General features: G+C 36.8%; 1 protein-coding gene across 3 annotated transcripts in view; it reads left to right on the forward strand.

Annotated features, from left to right (window-relative positions):
• PRSS12 (serine protease 12) overlaps nucleotides 1–26,575 on the forward strand; it is a 47,665-nt gene that overhangs the window by 14,028 nt on the left and 7,062 nt on the right. The window contains exons 5-11 of one of the 3 annotated variants that reach the window (XM_068941744.1): nucleotides 4,357–4,535; nucleotides 5,224–5,365; nucleotides 6,412–6,608; nucleotides 9,873–10,014; nucleotides 15,770–15,945; nucleotides 16,634–16,712; nucleotides 18,875–18,997. In XM_068941744.1, coding sequence (XP_068797845.1) covers nucleotides 4,357–4,535; nucleotides 5,224–5,365; nucleotides 6,412–6,608; nucleotides 9,873–10,014; nucleotides 15,770–15,945; nucleotides 16,634–16,712; nucleotides 18,875–18,997 — 1,038 coding nt within the window. Of the gene's footprint in view, nucleotides 1–4,356; nucleotides 4,536–5,223; nucleotides 5,366–6,411; nucleotides 6,609–9,872; nucleotides 10,015–15,769; nucleotides 15,976–16,633; nucleotides 16,713–18,874; nucleotides 18,998–26,575 lie in introns of all 3 variants that reach the window. The other 2 variants (XM_068941743.1, XM_068941745.1) reach the window with 2 other exon arrangements.

A 26,575-nucleotide genomic window follows, 5' to 3' on the forward strand; every position in this document is an offset into this window, starting at 1 on the left:
AATACGCTTCTTTAAATAGCACTAATACTTCTTATTACAACAACCAGGGCTGATTCTGATACCACAGAGAAGGTACTCAGATACAGTACCGAGGAAGGATGCTGCAGGAGTGTGAGGAAAAGAGGAGAGGTGCTGAATCAGAGACGAAAGAGAGAGAGGACAACTGGGAAGATAGGCCAGATGGGTTGGAGAGGAAAGAAGTAGGAACATGATACAGGGAAGGAAGATACTAAGGTACAGAACCAGGCAAGAGACTGGAATTATGTCTGAGACAGACCAGGATGAGAACTAAGCAGGTCAGCGCAGAAGAGACTGGAAAGAACTCAACTGCTCAACCCTGCTGGGATTATGATGAATTAAAACAAGTGGCACTGAAGGTAGCAAGCTTTGTGTCACCAAGAAGTAGCCCCCGGAGTACACATGAAACTGAACCCAGGATTCCTGCTAGTGCCAGCCAGATTAGCTCAAAAGGCTGAGATCTGTGCAACAGTTGTAAGAGCTTCTAGGCCTGCTGGTGAGCCACGTGGGAATTGACCTGCTCCTCTCACAGCAGACTTCTGCCTTTTTCCAATTTACTTTCTGTTTAAGTCTAGGGCTTATGTACAGAGAGAAAAAAAAAAAAAAAGAAAGAATGGTTAGATTGCAAAGAAAGATATTAAAAGATCTGTAAAGGTTGTGTAATTTCAGTTCAACACTCTTGTGTATATGATTTTAAGATATGATCTTTAATTATAAGACTGTGTAATTTTTTTTTTTTTTTTTTTTTTTTACACAGGCACTTTCCCTTATTTTGTGCCCCAAATAACTGGTGCTTGTGAACTGGTAGCTATTCAGTATTTCTTTGTATCCTTAACATACACTGTGTGGTTCCAGGACCAAATTAATGCACATCCTTCAGTCCTGGTGTAGAATAGCTATAGAGGTATTTCTATATATCGGTACATATTCATTCAGGAGTACCTAATAAAAAGCATATATTATTATATTTCAGCAACAGAAAAAGTCTGTAACTGGGCCACTATTAATAATTTCTAGGAGTTTCTAAATGACAATTTAAATTTATCTATATTAATGATAAATGTAGTGCTCTTTATCTGCCTCTTCACTGATTACAGTAAAACATTTCATTCCTTGAATTTAATGTTCAGAAACTGCACTTCTGAGATTCTTCTAATTTGATTCAGTTTTATGAGTAGAGGTGCCTAAATCATTTTAAGATGGTGCTAAGTCTTTTTGAAATAGGTCTAGAGATTTGCAGAATTTTTCAAGTAATCAAGATGTCTTGACAAGTGTGCTCATAACCTGTGAACTGCTGTTTACCAACAGTGGCAAAGTAGGGCAGTTATGAAGGAATAATCTAAATTTACATACTGCTAATCAATCTGGAAATGTACCACAAACTGTAAAAATAAGGCCTCTCAGCAAGTAGCTTCCCACACCCTTTCAAGTTTTCTGTAGCACCCTATAAAATACAATTTCAGAATATCAGTTTTCCAATGACAGGTGAAAAATAATGATAATTATTTCTTTTATTATTTGGTTACACAGATACCTTTTGGTAAATACAAATTGCTCTTGTTATTGTAATGGGTTTATGGTCTCTGTTTTATTGGAACTCCAGAGAATCTCATCAGATTATGGTATAATTTGTTTTCAACATTCATAGTAAAGCATTAGCTCTTTGATTTCTACCAGCTTATTAATGGAGAAGGATTTTTTTTTTCTAATGCATTCTATACATCTGTACCAGCAACAGAATAAAAGATACAAGATATAGGAAGCTATGTATGAGAATTTTCATTTTGTGTTTAGTTTGTATCATGCAACTACTACTCAATACACTTAATTTTTAAGATAATTTATGATAGACATATAAATGTTTCAAAGTGCTGTCATCTAAACAACTAACAGTAAACTAGGCTTTCTGCAATAAGCCTGTAGTATATTTAGGGTAAAACTGACAAAAACAGGTATCTTTAAACTAGGGTCTTTATTCCATATTTATCTGTTTCTACTAAAATAGCCTGAAGTGCTGAGAACTCACAGAGCCTATCTTAGGGAATGCAAATACATTTGAAAACTGAGATGTTTTATTTATTTAGATGCTTAAATATAAATTGGGTATCTAGATTTGAAGTATTAGCCTTGGTCTATTCTATGCATTATATTTTCTTAGTTTACTATTTAATCATAATATATAATATGTTACCACAATTCCAATCAGTTAGAAAAGCAGCTCTTTATGAAATAAAAGAGGGAGAGGGCTTGGCTCGTCTTCCCATTACAAGTCTTCAATAATCAATGCTATATATAAAAAGGCATGGTTGCTTAACAACCTAAATCAAAGAAGGCTAAGGGCAATCAGTAAACGTCTGCAAAACTCAGGGAAAAATGCAATTTCCAAACTGTTTGGAATTCTTTTTGGTATTCCCAGTGGTAGAACATGCTATCTGTTAATATGTACTAACTTCAGACTGAATTTATTGATTTGCCCTGACAAATTCCAAGAAGAAAGTAGAATGTGTTTTGCTAAGATGTTGTTTGCTCAGTGCTCTGAAATATTTTTGTTTTGCTCACCTGCTTCTCTGAAGCAACTGCAAATAATAACTGGTCTCCCCACTGAGTAAGTAAAGCTCTGCTTTTGATATTTTCCATGTGCTCCACTACTTGAAGGAGTCATCTGGTCATGAGAGAAACAGTTTGAAAACTCACAGTGTATTTTCAAGATTGATGAAGCGCTTTAGCTTGACAATATTAAAAAACAAACTGATTTCAAACAAGACAAGAATGCAAAACAAATACAGATGGATTAATTAACTCGCCTTTCTTGTGTGTGCTTTTACTTACTGGGCACATATCTACACAGGGACTACCATGAACTCCAACTTCATTCCTTTTTATAGAGCTTCTTCCTGATACTATTTAACTTTCACAAGCATCTTATTGTTGTTATTTTTCCATACCCCTTTACTGTTTGTCAAGAATTTGTACGACGACTACCTGTAAACTGCAGCACTGCTTTCCTTTAGCAGAGGAGATAGCAGAGATTGCTATAGATTCATTTGATGCACTGGAAATGAAATCTACATTATCTAAATCTCCGTGTGAATTAGTAGGTCAGTAAGCCTTTAAAACATGAATGACTGGAACTTACATTAAATATTACAGGAGTGGACAATTCTAACACACTATCACAAAAGACAGTTAGGAGTTGGAATGATTACATCCTAAATCAAAATAGTCAAGGCCTGTCATGTTTTCAGTATACACTAAATAAACCTAAATAGTCGCCAGGTATTATGTAGCAACATATGGCTGGTAGTGGCTAACTCTCTTTAAAGCAAATTAATAATCAGTATAAAATCCCATGCCCAAACTCCACCTTAATTTAAACTAATCCTTCAGATAGGTAAGTCATTGTAGTCAGAAAATTTTCCATACCTTTAACCTTATGTGCTGAAAAAGAGGACAGAAATTGAAAACACTCGCACAAAAACTGGACTAGATAAATGAACAGAGAAACCGTTGAGTGGAAAGAAACCAAACCAAACATTAAAATTTACATATGAAAGACATGGGATCTTAAGGAATAAGAATTAGAAAAACCCTGATAGATCATCAAGTGTTAAACACTGCATAATTTTTGTAATGCTGAAACAATAGAGCATTTTCAATTTACACAGATTTTTGTGCTCAAAACCCACTATGCAGACATAAAGAGAAGAAATATTCTATAGTAAACACAAGACTAGACCTTGGTCTGCTTTCTGTTCTTATGTCTGCCACTGATTTACTATATGACATTGTCAAATTACTTAAATTCTCTTTGCCATGGTTTTTAAATGACTAAGTGGGGAATAATCACCTTCATCTGCCTCATCTGAGTATCTGAGATTTGATTAATGCTCTTCATCAACCGATGAAAGTCACTACAGAAAGATAAAGGATTATTATTATTGCACATAAGCATTAAATGAAAATTAAGATCACAACCCTCATACCCATCTGTACATCTATAATCTCTTCTAGGAACGTTATGCTTAAAAATCAAGAGGTGGAAAAGGAAAATGTCCTAAATCCAACACAATAGAATTTGATGTTGGAAGCGTGGGAGCGTGGAAGCAGCTTGTTTCAAGTTTGCTTTTTAGTCTCAGCTGAGACTGAAGCTGACTGTAGAACAACATTATATCACGTAACATAACATGGGCTGCATTGTCAGTTATCAGCGCCGTGGCTATTTAGGCAATCCCATTTGCTATTTTAGAAGCTGGCTATGCAACATTATAGCTGTTCCCATTCATTTCAAGAGTTTTCAGCTTGCTTGTTCTTGACTTGATGTTTGTTATGTTTGCACAGGGGTGTTGCCAAGGCATGGAGCCAGGCTTACTTTGGAGAGGGCTCAGGCCCAGTGCTGCTGGATGAAGTGCGTTGTACAGGAAATGAACTATCTATAGAACAGTGTCCAAAAAGCTCCTGGCAAGAACACAACTGTGGCCACAAAGAAGATGCTGGTGTTTCCTGTACACCTCTTACAGGTAGTTCAATGATGAATAGTCACACTGGAAAACAGTGACAAGTGCAGAACTGACAGCTCTGGAAAGAGACTTTTTTTAACTTCTCAGATGCATAAAGCCCCACAGTGATAAAATGTTCTGACAGTATTACAAAGAATCAGGTGTTGCTTATGGAAATTCTACAGGTACAGAAAATCTTGTTATTCAGCACCAACCCTTGGTTCCTGAGCAACTTGCTAACTGTCACTTATTATATGGGGGCATTTTCTTTGAAGTAGGATAGTTAGACCAAAACACATGCTGCCATAATTCTGCATTGCATCTATCAATGACAATAAATGTTTCAGCAATAGAAATAACAGGAAATAAGCAGAATATACGAAGTAAAGTATAAGGCATGTATACGATGAAATGACACAATCAGAGCCCGCTTCTGTGAACTGGGCATATAACAGGGCCTTGGGAGATCAGAATCTTGTGCTGTTTCTCTTACACTTACAGAATTGCATTATGTAACAATACACACCCAACTGGAAGCATTATGGCGCTTCTTTCATTTTCTGATCAAACAAAACCTAGTGATCAGCATTAGGTTTAGTAGTCTAATATTCTGATACGATGCAGTACCTGTAATGTTGTTAGTAATTTTTGGTAGAACCTAAGGAAAACTGATTATTTTTTTCTTTTTCCTTACTTGTTAATGACACAGATGGTGCATTAAGACTAGCAAGTGGGAAAGGCAGTCATGAGGGACGACTGGAGGTCTATTATACCGGGCAGTGGGGCACAATCTGCGATGATGGGTGGACTGAGCTGAATACACAGGTGGTTTGCCGGCAGCTGGGATTTAAGTAAGATTTATTGATATTAGATATCTGACTCTCTGACTTGACAGTGATGAAAGACATTTACACAACCCCTATATCCTTCAAGGGTCTGTCTTTTTATATATTAGGTGAGTGCTTAATAGAAACTTCTGGGGTAAAATCCATTAAAGCCTGCTTCACTCAGCCTCTATCAGATATCTATGGCCTCAGTTTAGGTGGAAGAAAAAGCTTGTCTCAATTCAGCCAGTGATTCGGCAGTGTTTATTCATCGAGTTCCTTCCAATTATCTTTTTGGCTGACTGAGATTAACACATATGCTATAGAGGAAAACTGATTTGTTGTATTCTATTTTACCTTTAGAAGTTTGATTCTTCAAATTCTTTGCTTGTGGAATAGCCATTAAAAATACAGAGACTTTCAAGGTATTAGGCCCTCTGGTTTTAGCTAAAAAAAAAAAAAATCACAGTCAAGCCGCAGAACACTCTTATTTTTTGAAATATCTATGTTAGAAAAATTCCCATTAGAGCTCTATGCATTCATTCTTCACTCCTTTTCCTACTGACTGGTTACAAAGACACCCTCTCACTATGCCATCTTTCTCTTGCCTTATTCTTTTATTCACTGATGTCACAATCCATTGACGTAATAACTGTATTCATGTTAAAACATATCACATTCACAGAAGTACTTTATCTCATTTTCCCAGATGTGACATTCAAATTGATGTACAATATTAAAAACATGTTTTAAGTCTCAAAGTCAATGAGACGTCTGTACATTTGGTTGAATTGAAGCCTTAATCAAAGGTAATGCATTTTCAAGTTTGTATGAATGTAACTGTTTAATTCCTTAAAAAAAACCCAAAGCTACCAGGGAAAAAGCACATAATGCTGTCATGGATTTTAATGCTAACTGAACCTGCTTGGTCATGGTTAATACCATTCACTGTTATGCTTGAGAGATCTTTGTTTTATTTCTTCAGAAATAATTTATTTCCTTTAGTGCTGAAGTATCACACACACTCCCATTACTGCAGATCAAAACACTATGTATACGTATTCATTATGCAGGTATGGAAAAAGTGCACCCGAGAGCTACTCAGAGGGAAGTTCTGGGCCCATCTGGTTGGATGATGTCAGTTGCTCGGGGAAGGAGTCAGACCTTCTGCAGTGTTCAAAAAGAGAGTGGGGAAAGCATGACTGCAACCATCAGGAGGATGTCAGACTCATTTGCCATCCGGATAATGACAGCCATAAACTCTCACTTGGTAAAGCATCTCTTTGGCAACTTCACAAAATGAGTATTGCTGTGGTGCAGATCTGAGAGAAGTATAGTATACTTATGGTGCTCAAAGTCCTAATGTCTGTCAGTCAGTCACTGGCAGACGTGCACATGCCAAAGGAAGAGGAAGGGAAAAAAAAGCTCACTTTTCACCTGAAGATCACAAGAAGTGGTCAGGCTTTGTATACAGGAACATTAACAGCCAGAACATTAGAGAATAACACAAATTTGTAAAGTAGCAAAGTCAGAATCCAGAGATCCTGTTCTCCAAATCTTTATCCTCATGAGATTTTAGATCTCTTCAGCCCTTCCTAGTGGTATGCTGCTTTTCACTCAGCACTCTCCAAGCTGTAATGAGCTGTCTCAGGCTATCAAAAGTTGGAAAGGTACCTGTGCGTTACAATTACATTAAAGGATATAAATCAATAGTAAATCCTCCTATGGCCTTACCTTCAGACAATCTGAAAAAAGAGATATTGAGAAAGAGGGGAAGTTCAGATATAGCAAGAAGAAATGGTGAGAAGCAGAAAATTATTTCTGTATTACTGTTGTCTATTGTTTACACTGTGCCTGGGTGAATGGGTGCCAGCTGCTGACCAGGACAAATGGTGCTACAAACACAGACCAAAGAGCCAGTTCCAATGCCAAAAAGCCTATAAACTTGTATGAGGAAAGAACGAAGAGACTGATAAGAAAATAAATGAGAGAGAAATACAAATTACATAAAGGTATTGTAGATAAAATATTTACAGATAGATTCTAAAGACTCCTAAATCCACAAAGAGATCATTAAAACAAGAGTTCTGGCTTTCAGATATGCACACTAAAAATTACAGTGGAACAATGAGTTGTTCAGCAATTCTGAAAACCAGATTTGTTTTTTAATTTGCTACATACAAATTTTGTAGCTTGTCATTAAGTGACACTTTACAAAATTTTTGCCAATATTTTTTGTAGTATACTTCAGCTGATTTTGACATTAGGATTAACAAAGGAACTAGTAGATTCCAGCTTCTACGGAAATCTAATGGATTTGTAGGCCTAGGTTCCTGAAGATCTCTGGAAATTCCCGACTGCAAACTAAAACATGAATTTACTGCACTACATTGCTACCTGATCTTATAACAATCAGCACTTGCACGCACACTTTTCTAGTCTCTTCATCTTTCTGGTCTTTTTCTTTATAGCCTTTTGACCTCTAACCATCCAATGAATGTTTTATGTTGTAGTACTGTTCCATTACGTGTAGATGAAGTGGAATCGTATTTGGTAGAAAGAATTTTCTCAAACCAAAAATAACAGGAATTCAAATCAGGACTGCTGCCTTTATAGATGCAAACCATCTGTGCTGCTTTGCTCAAGTTCCTATAAAACATAATCTTAGCTGAAGGAGGTCTGGTTCAGTTAAATGCATCCATATGGTAACATTTTCATATCCCCTATTACCAGAAAATCGTATTTATTTCCTGCTCATAGATATATATGCTAAAATACAACAGTATGAGACAATAATAAGAATAGATACACTGTACCACTAATATCCTGTGACTCTGTTTGGGTAGTATAATTTACACCTAAATCATATTCTTCCAGAAAACTGTATCATTTCAACAGGAAAATGAAGACACTGTATCGGACGTTTCCTGTAAGATTTCTGGTTGGACAGGGGACAAAGGTTCTATTGTGTTGTTACTATTTACTTCATAGCACTTACTTAAAAAAGCATTTTTTTTTCTCCCTTTAAAGATAAATTCAGTGGAAAAACATGAGAAATGAGTAGGTGACATAACTTCAGGAAATACAGACATTAAGGTACACTAACAATGAAACACAACACACTACAATAACTACAACATGTGTTAAAATATAAGATCCTGAAACTATAACTAAACAGAAATTGGTGAAACTGACTAATAAATACAACACTCCAGACAGTACGAACTGTCATGTTAAACAACATGCTATAAATTACATTTGAAGCAAAAGCATTTTATTTTTATTTCAAAACCTTTCCTCTTTTAATCAATGAATTAAGCCAGTTTTAATTAGCTTTACTCCAGAATAAGGTTTGGTCTAAAAAAGTTATTCATACCCTAATTTAATCTGAATTAAATTTCAAATGCAAATACCTCCCAATGCTGCTTTACTTTAGAGTAAGATTAAATAATTTCTTATCCTTACAGGGCTAGAAGAAAATTTCATTGGGTAATGAACTTACTTATCTTTCATTTATGTGAAGATGATGAGGAAGTGTCTTTCAAATTATTCAAAAAAGCAGCTCTAATCAGAGTATTAAGTATTATAAAACATGACAGACTAAAAGATTTAGAAGCTGGTTCTTGCTTAAACACTATAAAGAGGCCTCAAAGTAATTCATAACTGTTTTAAGGAAACTTGGTTTGCTAGCATGCTATAAAGGAGTCTTAACATATATGAGAATCACATACATACTTCGCTTAATGTTTCAAAATTTAAGTACAGGCCAAGCACTGAATGAGAGTAGCAGTATTAAATAAGAACCCTGGGCTTTGAGAAAGAAAGAAAACAAACTAGCCCTGATTAATTAAGTCTGACTAATCCACATAAGTGAGATTTTGCATTATGACCATATATGAGTAAGTATTCAAATATAAATGCTAGAAAACAATAAAACAATATATCATACGTTTTTCTAGAACAACATGCTGTAGAATATTATGCTATCATGCAAAACATGATACAGAATAGCATGTGTAACAAATAACCAAAACCAAAAGTTCAACACAAAGCTATACTGTCTTGCTGAGACAGTGGCAAGGGGAGCGGCCCTAGCCAGTTTGAGAATGGATTTATGAAGTGAAATAGAGCTAAATTCATCCATAAAGTTCCTGCAAGAAACATGTGTACAGCCTGGAAAGGTACCATATACAAAGACACCTTAATTGTTCTCAGCCATTAGTGGGAGAATTGGTCTGTGCCTTTTGCAGTCAAATTATGAGCTATGCCCCATATTTTTATGAAATGAGGGAACTAGATGAATGCTGAAGTTCAAAATACAGGCAGAACAGTGGTATTTCATATTGTGTTGTAATTTGCAAAAACTTCTTTCTTTTGCCAGCCAGGGTAAAATATGCAACTACTTTAACAGCCAATTTTAGGCTTGTTGAACTTAAGCATCAGTTGACCCTACACCCTGAATGCGATGAAAAAGACCTGAAGTACTAGTTCTTGCTTCTGTTGTTGTGGGTTGACAACTGTAATCTATTCCCAGGTCCTCCCATCAGGCTGATGGATGGTGAGAATAAGAAGGAAGGACGTGTGGAGATTTTTATCAATGGCCAGTGGGGGACAATTTGTGATGACGGATGGTCTGATAAAGATGCAGCTGTAGTTTGTCGACAGCTTGGCTACAAGTAAGAAAATTCACACAGTTATTTCTCAACCTATCTTTTTGCAATATCTGATTACATTAAGTTTGTGCAACCAAATATCACCCAATTAGGTTTGATCACATAATATATGCCTTGTAAAAGCTGTCCATTTGGTATTCTTTCACTATACTTTAGAAACGTATACTATTAGCGTAAGAAACCGTCAGCTATGTCTTCAAAGGGAATATATATTAACTAATACACTTGGGAAAAGGAATTTTAATATTCAAAGGTATTTCACAGTCTCACTGGCAACCATAAAGCAGGTTAATGTTAGCTATTAAAATATTTTTAAAAGCTAAATATTCCAAAATGACTAAACTACTGAATAAATTCTGTATTTTATTTGTCACTTATGGTGCTACATGTTCATATGATATAAACACACCACACCAAATTTTTTTTTAACACTTAGTTATTAGTGGCACTGATGTAACTGAGAAAAGAATTTGGTTTAGTATACCTGCTCTCTGCTCTTTCTTATTTAAACTGTTCTTAGTTTACTTCTTTGACCTTTGGTTTCCAGGTTTCTAAAGGCATAAAAAGTTACAGAATGAAATTTCTACTTTGGGGAAAAATGAGGGAAACAGTAATACTAACATTTAGATAAGCACAGATAATTATATATTCTCTGAACTGTGTAGATTCCCCGTTTTATTTCTGATTTTATGTCAGAGTTCTGTTTCACCATACCCATTGACTACAATTTTCAATCATATATTGACTAAAGATGACTCATTATGAAAATCATTATACAGAGACCTAAGGTACCTATCCTCCAGTGCTTTAGTAATTTGATGTAACTTTATATATAAGAAAAAACAGGGGAAATTAAAATGCCTTTTTTATTACATTTGCACAGAAAATATAAGCATTCCAAGCCTTGGTTTATGACAGGTTATTGAAATTATCTGGAATTTAGCTGAATTCTTAGGGATAACGGTCTACTGTTTCAAACAGTGCTTGATCTGTTTTTATTGAAGGCTATAATTTCGCATATTGTTATTATCTTTTCTTATCATTAATGACGACTTTGAAATCTTTAGTGGTTCTAACATGACTGTTACAATTTTTAGTAAAATATAGCAGCAGCTCAGTGTCCATTGTCACAAGGCAGGATATGATTTTAGCAGTGTTTCAGTCATAGGCATACCACCTACTGAATTACTTGTTTCATTTTTTTTTCCCTCCACTTACTGATCTGACTTGACTCCATGTAGCTAGAAGATTTGATAAAACTGTTATACAGAGGATTATAGCTTTGACCTACATGAATAAGCTTCACTAAATGTAAGAATAGACCTGACAGGACAAAAAAAAAAGCTGTAATTAAAAGCACTGCAATATGTCCATGCCACTTTTGAATCAAGTTGCTTCATCAGGCTTACATCACTCAGGAGCAATTTTTTTCTGGATATGAAAGAGCAATACAGATATAACAACTAAAGGACAGACACATAAATAGCAGAACTAATACGAGCTGAAAAATAACCAGAATTCTAGTGAAATACGACAGAAAGCTAGTAAAATGTCTTCTCTGCGTATCCGTAAATAAATTTGAGCTAAAGAAATGCATTGATTTGTATTATCTCCTACAGAATCATTTTAGTCTGCTTCATCTTCAGCCTCTGCAGTCTGTTATATTTCTGTCGCAGACGACTAAACTCAAATCACTTATCTCCACCTTCTGTTTATAAGCCTCTGCAAAGACAGACAGTTAGCTGGACTCTCAATTTGCATCATGTCAGAACAGGGGATTAAGATTACGGAAAATAATACAGTAGGATACATATTAGCCAAAGGACTAGGGACAGACACATTTTAGAAATCTAAAATTGGGTTTGAGAAATTGGGAAAGCCTGTCGGAAGCACTGGATATTGCTGTCCCTACGTCCAGACAGTTGCGTTCCACAGGCCTGACCATGCTGCCACATGCACTGATGAGCTGGAATTGTTTCTGGGCCTAGGAGTTCACACAGAGATCTTTTCGCTAATGTTCAGATTACATTCAGTGGTGACTTGACTGTCCCAAAGCAAGGCTGGGGCTTACGGGTTCATGCATTTGATTTTTAGGGTTGATGACTGTTGCTTCGTTAGCAGCAGACACATTATGACCTTTTCCTGGGAGGAGCTCAAAAAGCACATAATACTGAAGCTGACATCAGTTTTCATTAAGACTGATCATGGAACTAAACAATATCATTCAATTCCCTCTACACTGTTTTATTCCCAAGTCTTTTCTACTGGGGAATTTAATACAACTGGCTTTGCATTCCTTTCCTTGGAAAAAAAATGCATTTACTATTACAAACAGGAGAAAAGACTGCCTTAAAAAGGAGAGAGGAGTAAACAAAGGGTAAACATTGCAAAAACGGACTTTCTCCTGTATGTGTTATTCATAATGTCAATACATATATGTGTTTATTTTATGAAATCCTGCTTTGGAACCTTCTCAGCCATTTATAAGAGTCATTTCTGAGGATGAAACAAGACAATCCATGAATTGGCAAAATCACTATGTTCAAACTAATACTAGTTTTAAAGGCCTCTCATTAAGCCAGCCTGCCAAACTCATTGTTAATGCTAGTGGAAGAAAAACATAATACAAAGAACGTTAGAAAACAACTCGACTAATGGGCTAAAAACAGTCATGAAACCTCAATAATAATTAATAGTGTCCTAATCAAAGTATATTTGTAGCAGAATAAGAACTGAAAGAATGTGCACCTTTTCTGAAGTACTGTCTAATACCTGATAGGGGTTAGCACACAAAAGAGTATTTTAGGTCTATGCTGGACCCCTTTTATTTAGAACAGGCTTATATGAGCACAAAGGTGCACACACGAATGTACATCAAATGTACAAATCCCCTGCCATTAGTGCCCCACACAAATGATCTACTCCAGAAAAAAAAGTGTTCTAAGGTAGTTGGCCCTCTGTACTAATCAGCAGGATTTTCTGATTAACAACATTATGAACGATGGTAATACCACTTCTAAAGAGCTCAGCGTATTATTGTGCACAGCCTTGTGTCTGAGAAAAGCTAGAGTATAAGGGCTTGAACCTACCCTTCTCCCTAGGGACAGATCTGAGCAAGCAAAGAGGGTTGCTCCTTAGATGGCCATCTGGGCATGAAAAGCTGTCTGCTTTTCTCCGAAAGCAGTAATTAAGTGACACATACACCTTTGGATAGGGGTGGACTAAAAACACTTGTAAGATCATGTTCCAACATATAACAAGCACACAAAACTTAACACTCGCACATTTAGAGAGATCTCTGTTATATGAAATTATTTTCTCTATTAAGCTGTATTTCTTGCTCTAGAACATCATGTTTTCTGTACTTATTTCCTTGAAGGTGTTTGTTTAAAACTTTTTTTTTCTTTTGGTTAAGGGAGTTCCTAAAAAGTAGGACACTCCTTCAAAGAATGAACCTTTCATAGCACTTACCAGCAAGTTGAAAGATTACCGATACACAGTAAGAGATATATCAAGACATGAAAAGCTCCTGAGGCACAAGTACCATGATTCAGCTTATGCCAGTGCGTGATTGCAATCCATATGCACTTAGTTCCTTCCTTCATCTTTGTGTCTCCACATCTCTCTCACCTATAATACTTACATATGCATACTCCTGTATATCTTTGCGATTCCTTGAGATTTATCTAGCAAATCAGTGGAGGCAGTGCCTCCACGAAAGTCTGATAAAGATTGCAGACACAAATGTATAGCAAACAGCAATAAATGCTTCTCTGGGAAAGACCAAGAATACTGTCGTGATTCACAACAAAGTAGTTTTGAATATCCTGAGGAGCTTTAGAGCAATGCCCTAAAGCAGAAACTCATCAAGCACTGTGAATTGCTCTGTGACATAGGAGATTTCAAAGTCAGGCTTAGATTTTGCAACAAGTGCTTGTACTGTCTCACCATTTTGTAATACCATACATAGACACATCAGCTGCCCGCGGGTATCAGAGAGCAGGACATTCTTTGCAGTTATCTGTAATCAGAGTAACATTCACAAAAGAAAAATATTTGGAGCAAGAAGAAACACATTGCTTGCAGCTAACAAGTTAAATCATACTAAACCCATTAGGCAAAGACTGTCCTATACCGTTTCCAAAGTCAGTTAAGGCTTTGGATTATCTGGTAGATACGTGCTAGCCATGGAAATTAAAATATCTAAGGACAAGTGACCTCGTCGTATCAGCTCTGTCAGATGTTTTGCATGTTTCTCTTTCCTGGATTTTTACAATTCATTTATTCTAAATAACAGTCCCTTCTTAGAAATCCTGTCCACCCCTCCCATTCAGCACCTGATAAAAAAAATTCCAAATGGCCAAGGCTCTTCATGTGCAACTGTGAAAAAAGAGGAAGCTTACATGTATTACTTTCATATTTAAATTATATGGATATGGACAATTCAAGGACAGAGTCTCTGACTCTGATCCTGCTCTGCTTCTAGTATGAAGAAGCTTTAAAAATGATATGAGAAATCAAATTTCTCCCCAACAGAGAACCTCTAGCTGATGAAGACCCATGAACTCTTTATGCCATTCTCACCTGTCTTCCCCAACATTGCAGGTATAAAAAGAGATATAAAAAGAGGTACAAAAAGAGATAAATATTTCCTTGCCTAGCACACTTTCACTGTTAAACTCCTCTACTCTAGCTCTTCCCCTGTATGTGCAGCTATCCTTTTGTATATACAGAAATACTGTCCTTTACAATATGTACTTGTAACATACCCTTTCAAAACAGAAACTCATGTAGTATAACATATTACAGTTATATAGTATTCAGTATGTTTCAGTATATTTTTATAATAATACATTTTTATCACAATAAAATCTCAGTAGATCACTCTTAATTGTTAGGGAAACCAGAAATTCAGACACACCTAAAGGACGCTCTGGCTTCCAGCCCTATTTTGTAAAGACAGCCATGTGATCTCCCACTAGTGTTTCTTCATTACTCTTTAAATTATATCCAACAAAATGGCTGTTTATGTAGTATGAAGCATTATCCTAAGTAATTAAAAATAAACACTTATTACAAAAGTTAACAAATGTAAAGCAATGCAATTGCATAAGTATTATTTCAATAGTGACATTTTACTGTCTTTCTCCAATTATATTACAGTTTTAGAGCTCAGCTACAGGGGCACACTTCACAAATGGCATGTAGCTTGTACTCAAGATTTTCTACACCAAGCTACTATGAAATATGTTAATATAATTACTATTAATGTCTAATAGATTTGTAAATCATAGTCCAAATTAAACTGCAAATGTACCTTCTTAACTAGTTCTTCTTTCTGAGGGAATCAGACCAGAAAAAATTATTTTTAGCATTCACAGATGCTGACTTTATATAAGGATTAAAGAGATTACCAAAAAAGCAGCTTTCACATATTTTGATTTGTTGTGGATATTTGTAATGCTATTACAATAAAAACACTTTGCACAGTACTAAGTAAAGACATAAAAGCACTTTTTAAACATTAATGAATTGTAACAAACTTGTTACACTATTATTTTTTCCACTTACCAGATTAACAGAGGCAACGAGAAGAAAAATTGTCAGCGAATGAATTAATGAGAGGACTTGGAATAAAACCTCAATGTCTTCATTTTACTACTCACACTCTCTAAAATATTTCAGCTTAAGTCAAGTGAGTCAAGCGTAGAATAAAACTTTAAAATGTTTTAATTACAAAACTATGTTCTGTTTCCAGAGGTCCAGCTAGAGCCAGGACAATGGCATATTTTGGCGAGGGTAAAGGTCCGATCCATGTGGATAACGTGAAATGTACAGGGAATGAGAGATCTCTGGCAGACTGCATTAAACAGGACATCGGAACCCACAACTGCCGCCACAGTGAGGACGCTGGGGTGATCTGCGACTACCCAGGCAAGAAGGCCCTTGGGAACAGCAACAAAGGTGATGTCTGTTGTGAGTCGCAGAAGAACAGAGTCTGAACGGGGTATAATCGTGGTAGGAAGAGAAGGAAGTAAACACTCCCACCTTACGGAGAAAACATTCACATCAAAAGAATTTATAGAAACAAAAGTGGTAGGAAACTGTCTGCCCCCATACTGCAAGCCATACGTTTGATCGTATTGGTGTGCCAGCTGCACAAAGGAATCAAAGACTATTTAAATGATACAGGGTGTTTGTCCACCCCAGTACACAGCAGCCGTGTTTCTTAAGTTGTACTAGGGACATAAGATGGGGGGGGGGGAGGGAGGAGAAGAGAGACAGCTACTTTTAACTTTTCAGGACATAGTTTGTCTTTAGCTGTCAAGTTTTGCTTTTACTTACATCAGGATAAGTAAGGAAGAACTTTATAAAAAATCCCTAGGGATTACTCCAGACTTACTTACACTCGCAAAGCGGAGCACAACTGTGTAAATCGATTTGTGATCAGAGTTTAAAAAAAAAAAAAAAAAGCAACTAACCAGAATGTCTAAGTCTGAGAGAATCCAGCGTCATTTCCCAGAGCAAAATCTGAGAGTTGAAACCTACCAGGAAACACACAATAACTTCAGCCTTCTTGTTTTTCGAGTTTAATGCTGTCCACATTTCCCTTCTTGTTTAGATTCTCTTGCTTCTGTTTGTGGGTTGAGGTTACTACATCGCCGACAGAAGCGAATAATTGGCGGGAAGAATTCTTTACGGTAAATATTTGGTAAAGATAAGTCATTTTCAATATAAAGCCTCTAAGACACATTTGCCATAAGCTACCTGTCTAATTTATGTTTTACTGTAGGATTTTTTGCTTGCTTTTCCTAAGATAGAAGCAGAAATACACTCAAATTTGGTGGGAAATTCAAATACATTCTTTGATAAGTAGTTGTAGTATCAGTTGAAAATCTGTGGATTCCTATGGGTTTAGTCATTGGTTGGGTTAAATATGTTACTTTCAAAGCAGCCACTTTTTCTTTGAAAGGAAATCTTGACATCAAAAGTGAGCTACATAAAGAGAGCTATGAATCTGATACAAAGACTATAAATGCTATCTACCCTGGAAAAAGTGCTGGGTATGATTCACGGCCTAAGACCTGATTTTCCCTCACAAAACATGCCTCTCCGATGACAGAGTTACAAAGCTAGGCTTTTTATTAACACTTTGTTCCTAACCTTTAGCGACATATGTTTACGTATAGTTACTGTCTTTCCCTTCTTTCCCGCTTCACGTACTGCTACAATGGGAAGTATAGGCTTTACTTCCTTAACAGTTGCGAATAATCACAAAAATATATATTCACAGAATCTTAGGAAAGGGATTTCAAAAAAAAAAAAGAAAAGAAAAGAAAAGAAAATTACATCTTTACATGTCACTGTGCAACCTACTTCAAACTACGCGTACATTGATGAATCCATTACAAAACAGATACTATGTAAGCAGAAGGGGTTCAAAGTCCAATAGCAAGAGGGACCCCAGAAAAACACATAAATTCAGCCAGATAGAGCAAAGTAGGATTAGCTTATTTTAGAAAGGAGACAAATGAGAACGGCAAATAATGCATTGCATAGAAAAAGCAGATGAAGAATCATTGTTTCAGACTGTACGTACAAAGGACACAGGATGCAATTAAAAGGTGACAAACAACAGAGTCTCCAGTGAAGTCAGAGCAAGAACTTCAATCTCATCATAAACAAACGCAGGGACGCTAGAGGAAGTAAAAAGTTGAGAGAAACTCAATACTGCTGCATTTGGTAATGCTTCAAAGATCAAGAAGAGGAACATATGAACAATATCAGAAAATGATTCATTACCACAGGACGTCATTAAGACAAATGACTGGATAAGGCTCAGAAAGGAACTGGATACTTACATGTGTAACAGCAAATCCAAAGTTGTCTTAATTATCCCACGTTTTGGAAAGATATATTAAATCTCATCTTCCAAAATCTAAAAATCTCTAACTCGTTTTACTCTATAGGGAGTAAACTTCTCTACCTTCCTTTAAAATATTCCACACTGACTACTGTGAGATATGATGCTGGCCTGGGCAGCTCTAATACTCCAGTGTACCAGTTCAAGTTGACAGTAGTCAGAAAATACTTAAGTCCACCTGCTTGCTTATTCCTGGATGCTGCTATTGCTCACACATGCATCCTTCCCTCTCCTTCCCTTCTTTCCCCTTCCTGTATTTTGCTAATCTATACAACAAGTGAAAATTAATCCATTCTGTCTTGATAAACCTGGGAATATGTATCCCAGATCCACTACACAAGACAGATGACCGCAGGCTGAAAGAAGGTGATACTGTGTTACTTGTGTTTTTTGTTGTTGCTTTAGACCTCTCAATTCGTAAGCTTCCCTTTTCCAAGAGCTTGAGACCAGCAAAGCAGATATTAAGGCAGACAGGAAAGGAGGTTATGATAAGCTTTCAAGAAGTTCCCTTCTTTCCCCTACCCAGCTGACAGGAAATTTCTGACTCACTGACCACCTCCTGAGTTACTTAATATTTATGTGGAAAGCAATGTTCTGTACCTCTTTCCTGACTTGGATGGCATTTGGGGAGGAACCTAGAGAGCATAGTTTTGGCAAAATGCATACAATCTGTGCAGGTAAAATTAAAATATTCCACAACGCTCGGAAGTGCTCGGAGTGCTGGACACCCAAAGGGTAAACCAATCTCAACAATTATTAAATGGAATTCTGAATGCTGTAATAGCATCAAAGGTATTCTCAACTGTTACTCTATAAATGACATAATCTGTAAGCTCTTTCAGTTGAAAAACTATATAGGATTCACACTCAAGGTAACTGACAAGCTATCTAACTTTTCTGGCTTTGTTCCCTGAAAAAAGTGTCTTATGCTCTCCGTAGGGGTGGCTGGCCATGGCAGGTTGCACTCCGACTGAAGTCATCTCATGGTGATGGAAGACTCTTGTGTGGTGCCACTCTCATCAGCAGCTGCTGGGTCCTCACGGCTGCCCATTGCTTTAAGAGGTAGGTCTGACTTCAATAAACAGGAATATTTTCAAACTATTTCATTGTTACAGGTATAGGCAAAACATTCTAGGCCAAGCGCATTTGAAAACTGTTCCAAAGAGTTGTTTTTTGATTTAAAAAACAAAACTAGAGAACCTCCTTTCCCCCTAAATACAAAAACTTAATATGTTGAAATTGTTCTGCATCTTTCATTCTCGCATTACACAACAGAGCGCTTTCACCATTCAGCAGATTTATACTCAAAACTTCAGCATTTCCAAGGAAAGATATAGATAATACCTCTGACATGTTAATGCAGCTTACTGTTCCAACAAACCTGCAGCATATGGTAGGCTTTCAGGTTATAGTGAGGTCCACTGAGCAAATGCCAAACGCAGGGGCTGTATGTTATATCCTGATGTTCCTTTTGGCAGTAGGCAAGGGATGGACATTTTTATTGTATGATTTCCCTGACTTGCTGCACTGGTCCACAAAAGCCCATTTTAGGGCAAAGCATTATTATTTATTCTGTTGAGTTTAAAAGGAAAGTAAATCTGTGCACTGGATGCTATTGAGACTGAGCAGTTTTGCTTAGTTACCAATAGGTTGCAGCAACTGCCTTACTCTGTTATTTTCCACTACATAGAGAATTGTGCTTTTTGTAGCCATCTAAATAAAGTCCTATCCCCTTTAGCAAAACACCTTCAGCAAAACAAAGAAATAATTGTCTAAGCTGCTATACTTGTATAATTTTCTAATACTGATGTCTAATACAATTGAATTCAGCTTCTTTCCATATGTTTAGCAACTGGTTTTCAACTTACCCTTCCCTTATAAACACAATTGATCTACCTGGTCTAATTTCTTTCGCAATGCTCCATATTAAGCTATGATCTGGCTTTTCTGAATGTCTTCTCCCATTTTTGCATAAGCAAGTATTTTGTTACTGATGATTGCATTTAGTTTTTATGATAAGCCCTCTTCAGTATTTTTGACATCAGGAATTCACTGCCAATTAAATTACTGCAGTATGAAAACACTGAATTGGAGGTCAATGTAATATTTTAAGCTTTCAGTAGCAATTATTTCATTCAAACTCCTACAAAAGGTTGCAAAATTGGCCGGAACAAAAGTGCAGAACTGCACTGCAGTGCTGCGGAAATTTGCTATAATTTGCCTGAGTGGGCTGCAAGTGTTTTAATTTTAGACTTTGGCCCTTTCTTCTTGCACATTGCTAACGAAAAAGAAGAGGCAGACACACGTTTTTACTGAAGTCAAGAGAAGCAGTTACCTTTGCTTAGCGCCAGATGCACAACATCTTTTCATTTTCCCATTTCAAGGAAGTCATGAGGGACTTCTCTTGGTAACATTTCACGCTGAAATGGTCACACTGACTAAAATTACTGCCTACTTCCACTGATGCCCCAGTTGCTTTTATTAAACTATGAAAACACTTGAGTTGCTACCATCAAAATTTAGAGTAAAATGCCTTCCTACTCCCCTGTTCACCTCTATAGTGGTTACTGAGGATGCAAGTTAAAGACTTGAGAAGGCCTTTTATCAAAGACTTGAAAACCTAGCAGTCCCTTCTGTAATTTTACCTTAAAGGGAAGAAAAAAGGAGGTCACAGGAAGCAAGCTATATATTTTTTAGGTGCACATGCAGATCTTAGTTATGCAAGTCTTCTCCTTAATAGAAGGCTTTCACAAAGTTCAGTGAAACAGGTTAGTATTGCTGCGTTGCCCTGCTGCAGTTCCACTGCCTTCTTACAGTAAGTACTCCTTGCAGAATATATTACCTGCTCTTCCCAATGGCTTGCTTGCTTAACTGGGGCTCCAAGTCATTACTGAACGTGCTATGAAGCTTTCTATTTTGCATCCTTTTCTGAACACCCACCTACCAGGGAGTGTTATGGAACAAGAGCAGCATGGCTGGAACACTGATAATCCCACATCTGGGCAGTCACTCCAGGGGCTGTTAGAGGCTATCCTAAAACTGTTCCACTTGGTCTGAAGGGCCAAAGTACTGTTTTGCCCTGCGCAGATTTTAAGATTGCAAATCCACCTTTGCTCCTTTCTCAGAGGACTCTGTAAAAAGCAGCTTGATTAAGCCTAAGAATCTGACCTTTTAGTGGCACACACACAGACACAACTGTTTGAAAAAAATCTATCCCAAATGTTCTTCATGCTGATTTAGGCCTTGCATTTAAAACCATGCAACACAGAATCTAAGCATGCAACTCTCAGAGCCTGTAGATGTGCTACTGTTTACTGTAAAAGAGAGAATGTACCTTTGGCTCTGACTTGCCATTGGACAGACTGGGCTGAACTTCCTAATGATCTCAGAGTGATTTTAAGGGGCTACGTTTCCAAGAGCTATCTACAGATCAAGTGCCTTCTTCACGTATTTTCCAGACAGACAAAAGAAAAAAGCCAGTATACTGTTTCCCAATACCTGAAAACCAGCGCATCGCTTAAATAACAAGAATGGGCTAAATTATACGGGGGATAGGAATTAAACACAATTTTATGCACGATGGTAGGGTTTGTTCCTCAGCAGTACAGCAGCATTATCCGGTTTCTGTGATTTCATACACACAAAATTTGATTTTGATGCAAAGTTGTAGCGATATTGGAAGCTATTTTTCCTTTACAACCTGCCCACTATTGTATGCATTGTTTTGTCCTAAGTGATTCCGACAGCTACAGGGAATTTGCAGCTGTAGACATAAACAAATGTTAACTTTGGATGATTAGAAATGCAAGGCATGAAATAAAAATGAAATTATAATGACCATAATGTCATTTTAGGAAATACTGGAACACTGTACAGTTCTAATAATATAACTCTTACCATAAGTGCTTCTTTGAGCACTCCCAATTGCCGACATACACTTCAGCATAGCACTAGTAATCCTGTTTAGAACTGGGGAGCCTGAGACACAGTGGAATTAACTACCTAGCAACACACCAGAGACCAAAGTAGAAGCTGACATTAAAACTCATTTTTCTTAAGCCTAGCAGGAATGGTCAGATGACTTCAGGTGTGCCTTCAGCGTCACTACATTACTTGACTGGCAGAAGGAGAATGCTAACATGGGGGCTGATAGCTAATTTGACCTCCAATTGGAGAGGAAATAAACGGGCAAGAAGGTGCTAAGGACAGCACTGCTAGGTTTCGCTATAACGTAAAGGCATAGCCATCCTAGCCCTACGAGACGGTGGTAACACCCTGAAAGCTACATCATCTTCTGCCTGGGAAGCACTCCCAGACTCCTCCTCTGCCTCTGCTCTTCAAGTTACGTGATATGTGTATGATGGTTCTCTGCCATTTCATAGGTGACTTGTAGGTAAGGAAGACTAGAAGTCCCTAGACGAGCTAGCTGTTTTCGCCTCTTTTGCCTACTGATACTCTGTGACAATATTTACACGTGTGGCAAATAGGTTACTACTGGGGGGGGGAAGATCTGTAATTGTCTACGCGTGAAAACGTTAGTTTTAAAAACGTTAGTTTTAAACAGCCGTGTGTGTGTTAGTGTGCTCAGAAGTAAGGTAAATCTGAGATTGCTCATTAAGCCTCCAACTACAAGTCTTGTAGCTAATGAAAAGTTCTATATATTTGCATGAGAAGCAGCATTTTTCATTCTATAAAGTCATGTTAAAATTAGTGCATTTAATTAAGGTAGGCTTTCTTGAATACTCATTTTTCATTATGATTCTAAGAATTACCATCATCTGTAGCAGAAAATTAGCAGGACTTAATTTAAAGAGACTACTGTTTGCTTGTTAAAATCAAGGATATAACATTAAATAGAAACTGCAAGTTTTCTCGTGTACTATCTGAGACGTGGCTGATAGGAGAGCACTCATTACCACTGGTCATAAGCTACTTTGCTCCACGCCTCGGGCTTCTTCATGAATCAAAACAAACAATCAAAATGAAGTTACTTTGATTATCAAACCAGTTTTGGAAGAAAGTGTTTTCATTTCTGATGTAAATTCCAAAAATATATAACAACATGTTTGTGTCTTTGTACCACTGACATCCACAAGGTTAAAGGAAAACACAAAGAGCTAACCCCTCCCATTGCCCTGAATTTCATTAAAGATAACTGACAGAGAAGTAAATCATGCACTTGATGTTGCAGGTAAGGCCTATATACTAAAATACAGAAGCATCCATCACATTAAAAAAAAAAAACAACCACACACACACCAAAAAACAAAAAAACCCCAGATTTATACCAGGTTAAAAATTACTCTTCTCTATTTGAGACACAAGTATCCACTGGACTGCTGAAAAACTCATCTGGAAAGGACTGTGCTTGTGTTTATTTGTATATACAAAACCTGTATATCAATGTACACAACGGTTAAATTACGTCAGCAAATACTTACTGCATGCAAAAAAAACCCCATTTAAACTCCATGAGCAACCCGCATAGCACCAATAAGTCACCCAATATGTGACTTAACACACGGAGCCAAAAGTGTATCTATAATTATATGACAGCATTTTCAGTGACCTTTCGGGAATGTATTTGACAGATTAAGTCAGGCAAAAGGTATTTATATTCAATGCTAATGACCTCATACATTCCTATTCTAATAGGATGATGCTCAAATGTATTCCAAAAAAAATGCTAAAATATTGGTTTCTAATATTCCTTAGAGATCATATTTAGCAGTGTGTTGTGGCATATAGAATGCCATTTGGAATGGAAAGCTTTTAAATGCAATGAGATCAACAGTTATAAACAATGACTGTAGCAAGAGTTATCAAACTGTTTAGTATTGCCTAAGCGACAAAGGAAACAGCATAACGTTACTAAATTTACTGGGGTCAGTTGCTGTATCATTTAGATTCCTAAACGGAATGTTATCACCCAGTTATGACAGACATCTGAGCAGAAAAATAGTACTGAATGAGATGTCAACAATAACAAAAACAAAATTCAACTTTTTAAGCGTTTTTTTGTATTTAGGTTAGAATAATTCAAATGAAAATAATACAAGCCATTTTACTGCAACAGTAAGTACTTTCTGTATCAGCTTCCTTTTATAATTCACTCTGAAGAATATAGACCCTACTAAGTTGGCTAACACAACATCCGAGATTGTTCATTTGTAATCTCACTTTGTGTGAGATATGACACCAGAGGAAAAGTATTTGCCAATATAACCCATTCTAGTGTTGTTATACTTTTGACACGCCAAGCGTTATCCCTTTTTTGTAAATAAATTTTGTAAAAGTGAAAGAAGATCATGTCTGACTAACCATTCAGCTACCCTACTACCCTAGGCTGACCTTGTCCACTTCAGAGAGGGGCACAGGAGCTGTGCTGCCAGTGTGTAAAACTTTCTATAGAGGGGTGTTTTATTCCTCTGTTGTGAGAGTTTCATGGAAGACCACTGCACTGATTAGCTTCTACAATAAAATGAGCTACCAGGGTCTGTCAGTTTGATTTTGATAGTATTCAAACCACCTTATATATCATAGTGGCATGCTTTCTGTCAAGCAAACAAGCACAACATGGGTAGGTGCATGAAAACAAAGACCAAAGTGAGAAATACAGATTTGGTACCCTTGACTTGGTAGCATCTCATTTACTCTCTTGCTGCAATGAATTCAGAAATCTTTAAGGTCTTTTCTAGGAAATACTTCACCTGTGAGGTTATAATCCCTTCACATGATGAGATAATAAACATCATTTATCATATATACATACTAAACTGCAGATGCAACTTTGTGTACAACACACAAGGTTAGACTAAGGAATCAGATTAATTTCCATACATTCTCCATAAGGAATATTTCCTCTCCTCATTGTACATTTATATATGAAGATGTTTATAACTTTGAATGCCATAGTTTTGCCAAAGCATTACTGGAAATTTTTCCACAGGGCCAAGAAAATTTGTTTTGCGAGTCTATATGTAAACATGCTAAAATCAAACTCTCAATTATGGTTTCTAGAGAATTTCCCCAGAATAATAGTGAGCAAATACATATATCTTATTCAGTACAAACTGCTACAGCAATGGCCAAGATATATTGTAAAGAGGCGTAAGTTATTCTTTAAAAAGCCACTTTCACAAAAGTAATACCAGAAAAAAGCTGTATGAAGTAACAACTACACTCTGTAATACTTTACTTACTGAAGATGTGTGCATCCTTATCGTATGAAGGAAGGTAAAACAGGTAGGAGAAAGACTTGCCCAAGGTTACAGATCAGATCTGAGCACTGCTGTAAACACAAGTGTTTTCAAGCCAGTGCCAGATTATACTTTTACAGCTGACAACTCGCTTCCACACTCAGAATTGTAATAATAAAAGTCTGGACTAAGTGTCTCAGCAAAGTATGGTAAGATTTGCCCTTTCTGAAGTAAGGTATGCAGCAACAGGGACCCAGAACACATTCGTCGATGTCAGAGCAGATATTTCTGGCAGGCAGCAGAAGACAAGGATTTTGACAGATGATTTGTGAGGACGCAGAATTCTGGATTTCACTGATGTCACAGTTCAGATGGCCAAATATATATGATACATACAACTCCAGAAACCAGCTGAGACCTGAAGGTCTTCACTTTTCTGCAGATATCTCCCTAAGAACAAGCAAAAGGGACGTAGCAGGTGCCAACCCGACTTCCATGGGAATTTTGCCATTTACTTTCTCAGGAAAAAGAACTGAACTGAGAGGACTTAATGGAGTTTTTAATACTGGAGGAGGACAGAGGACACAAAAAAATCTAGAAGTGTATTAAACATCTAATGAGAAAGAATAAGAGACAAACTTAAGTATTGTTAAAAAAATTCCAAAGAAATACCTCAGCTCTAGAAACTTCGAGGGGGTGAATGTAGGATGTCTCGAGAACCAGGATTCATGATTCTGTCTTTTCTGATATTCTTTTCCTCTTCATGCTCTCATTACTTAGTGGAAATTTCCTAATAAAAATTGATTCAGTGATCAGCTAAAAAATACTAGCACTTTTAGGGTCAAAACAGAAATATATTAATAATGTGACACAACAAACAGTTTTGTTTTGTTAAATATCTGTGAGATAAACCTATTGATCCACAAATTAAAATAAGGTAGTTATTTCTTCAGGGAGGAAATGAACAATTTATTTGGTTGAATATACAGCTTAATTGTTCTCATTTCCCCTCTGAGATTAAAAACCAATACGAACTTTTTTTTTAAAAAACACCTCTGTAAACTATAGCAAGTCTGAGTCAAACGCAACTTTTCATTTCCAGCTGCAATAGAAATTTTGATTTCTAACCATGAGGGGAATATAGTATATAGAGGGGGAGCATTATGAAGGGGGTCCTGGAAAAGGTTTTGCAATAGGTAAGTTTCTTCATAAATGTTTGGTCATAGTTTGCAACCTTCTCTTCTTTACAAGCCTACAAGAGGGATTTTGCTCATACAAGACCTGAAGGAGACATGCAGAATTTGACAGAGAAAGCCTTACAGGCAGCCAGGGATGCAACGTATAGTCACAAGAAGTATTCAGTGGTACAGCTCTATATTGTTCAGAAGTTTTCTCTTCAGAAGTTCCTGCTTTTTTTTGCTGTTCCCTGAGCAAGCCTTAG

Source organism: Struthio camelus, chromosome 4 (genome assembly GCF_040807025.1).
Source record: "Struthio camelus isolate bStrCam1 chromosome 4, bStrCam1.hap1, whole genome shotgun sequence".
Taxonomy (NCBI): Eukaryota; Metazoa; Chordata; class Aves; order Struthioniformes; family Struthionidae; genus Struthio; species Struthio camelus.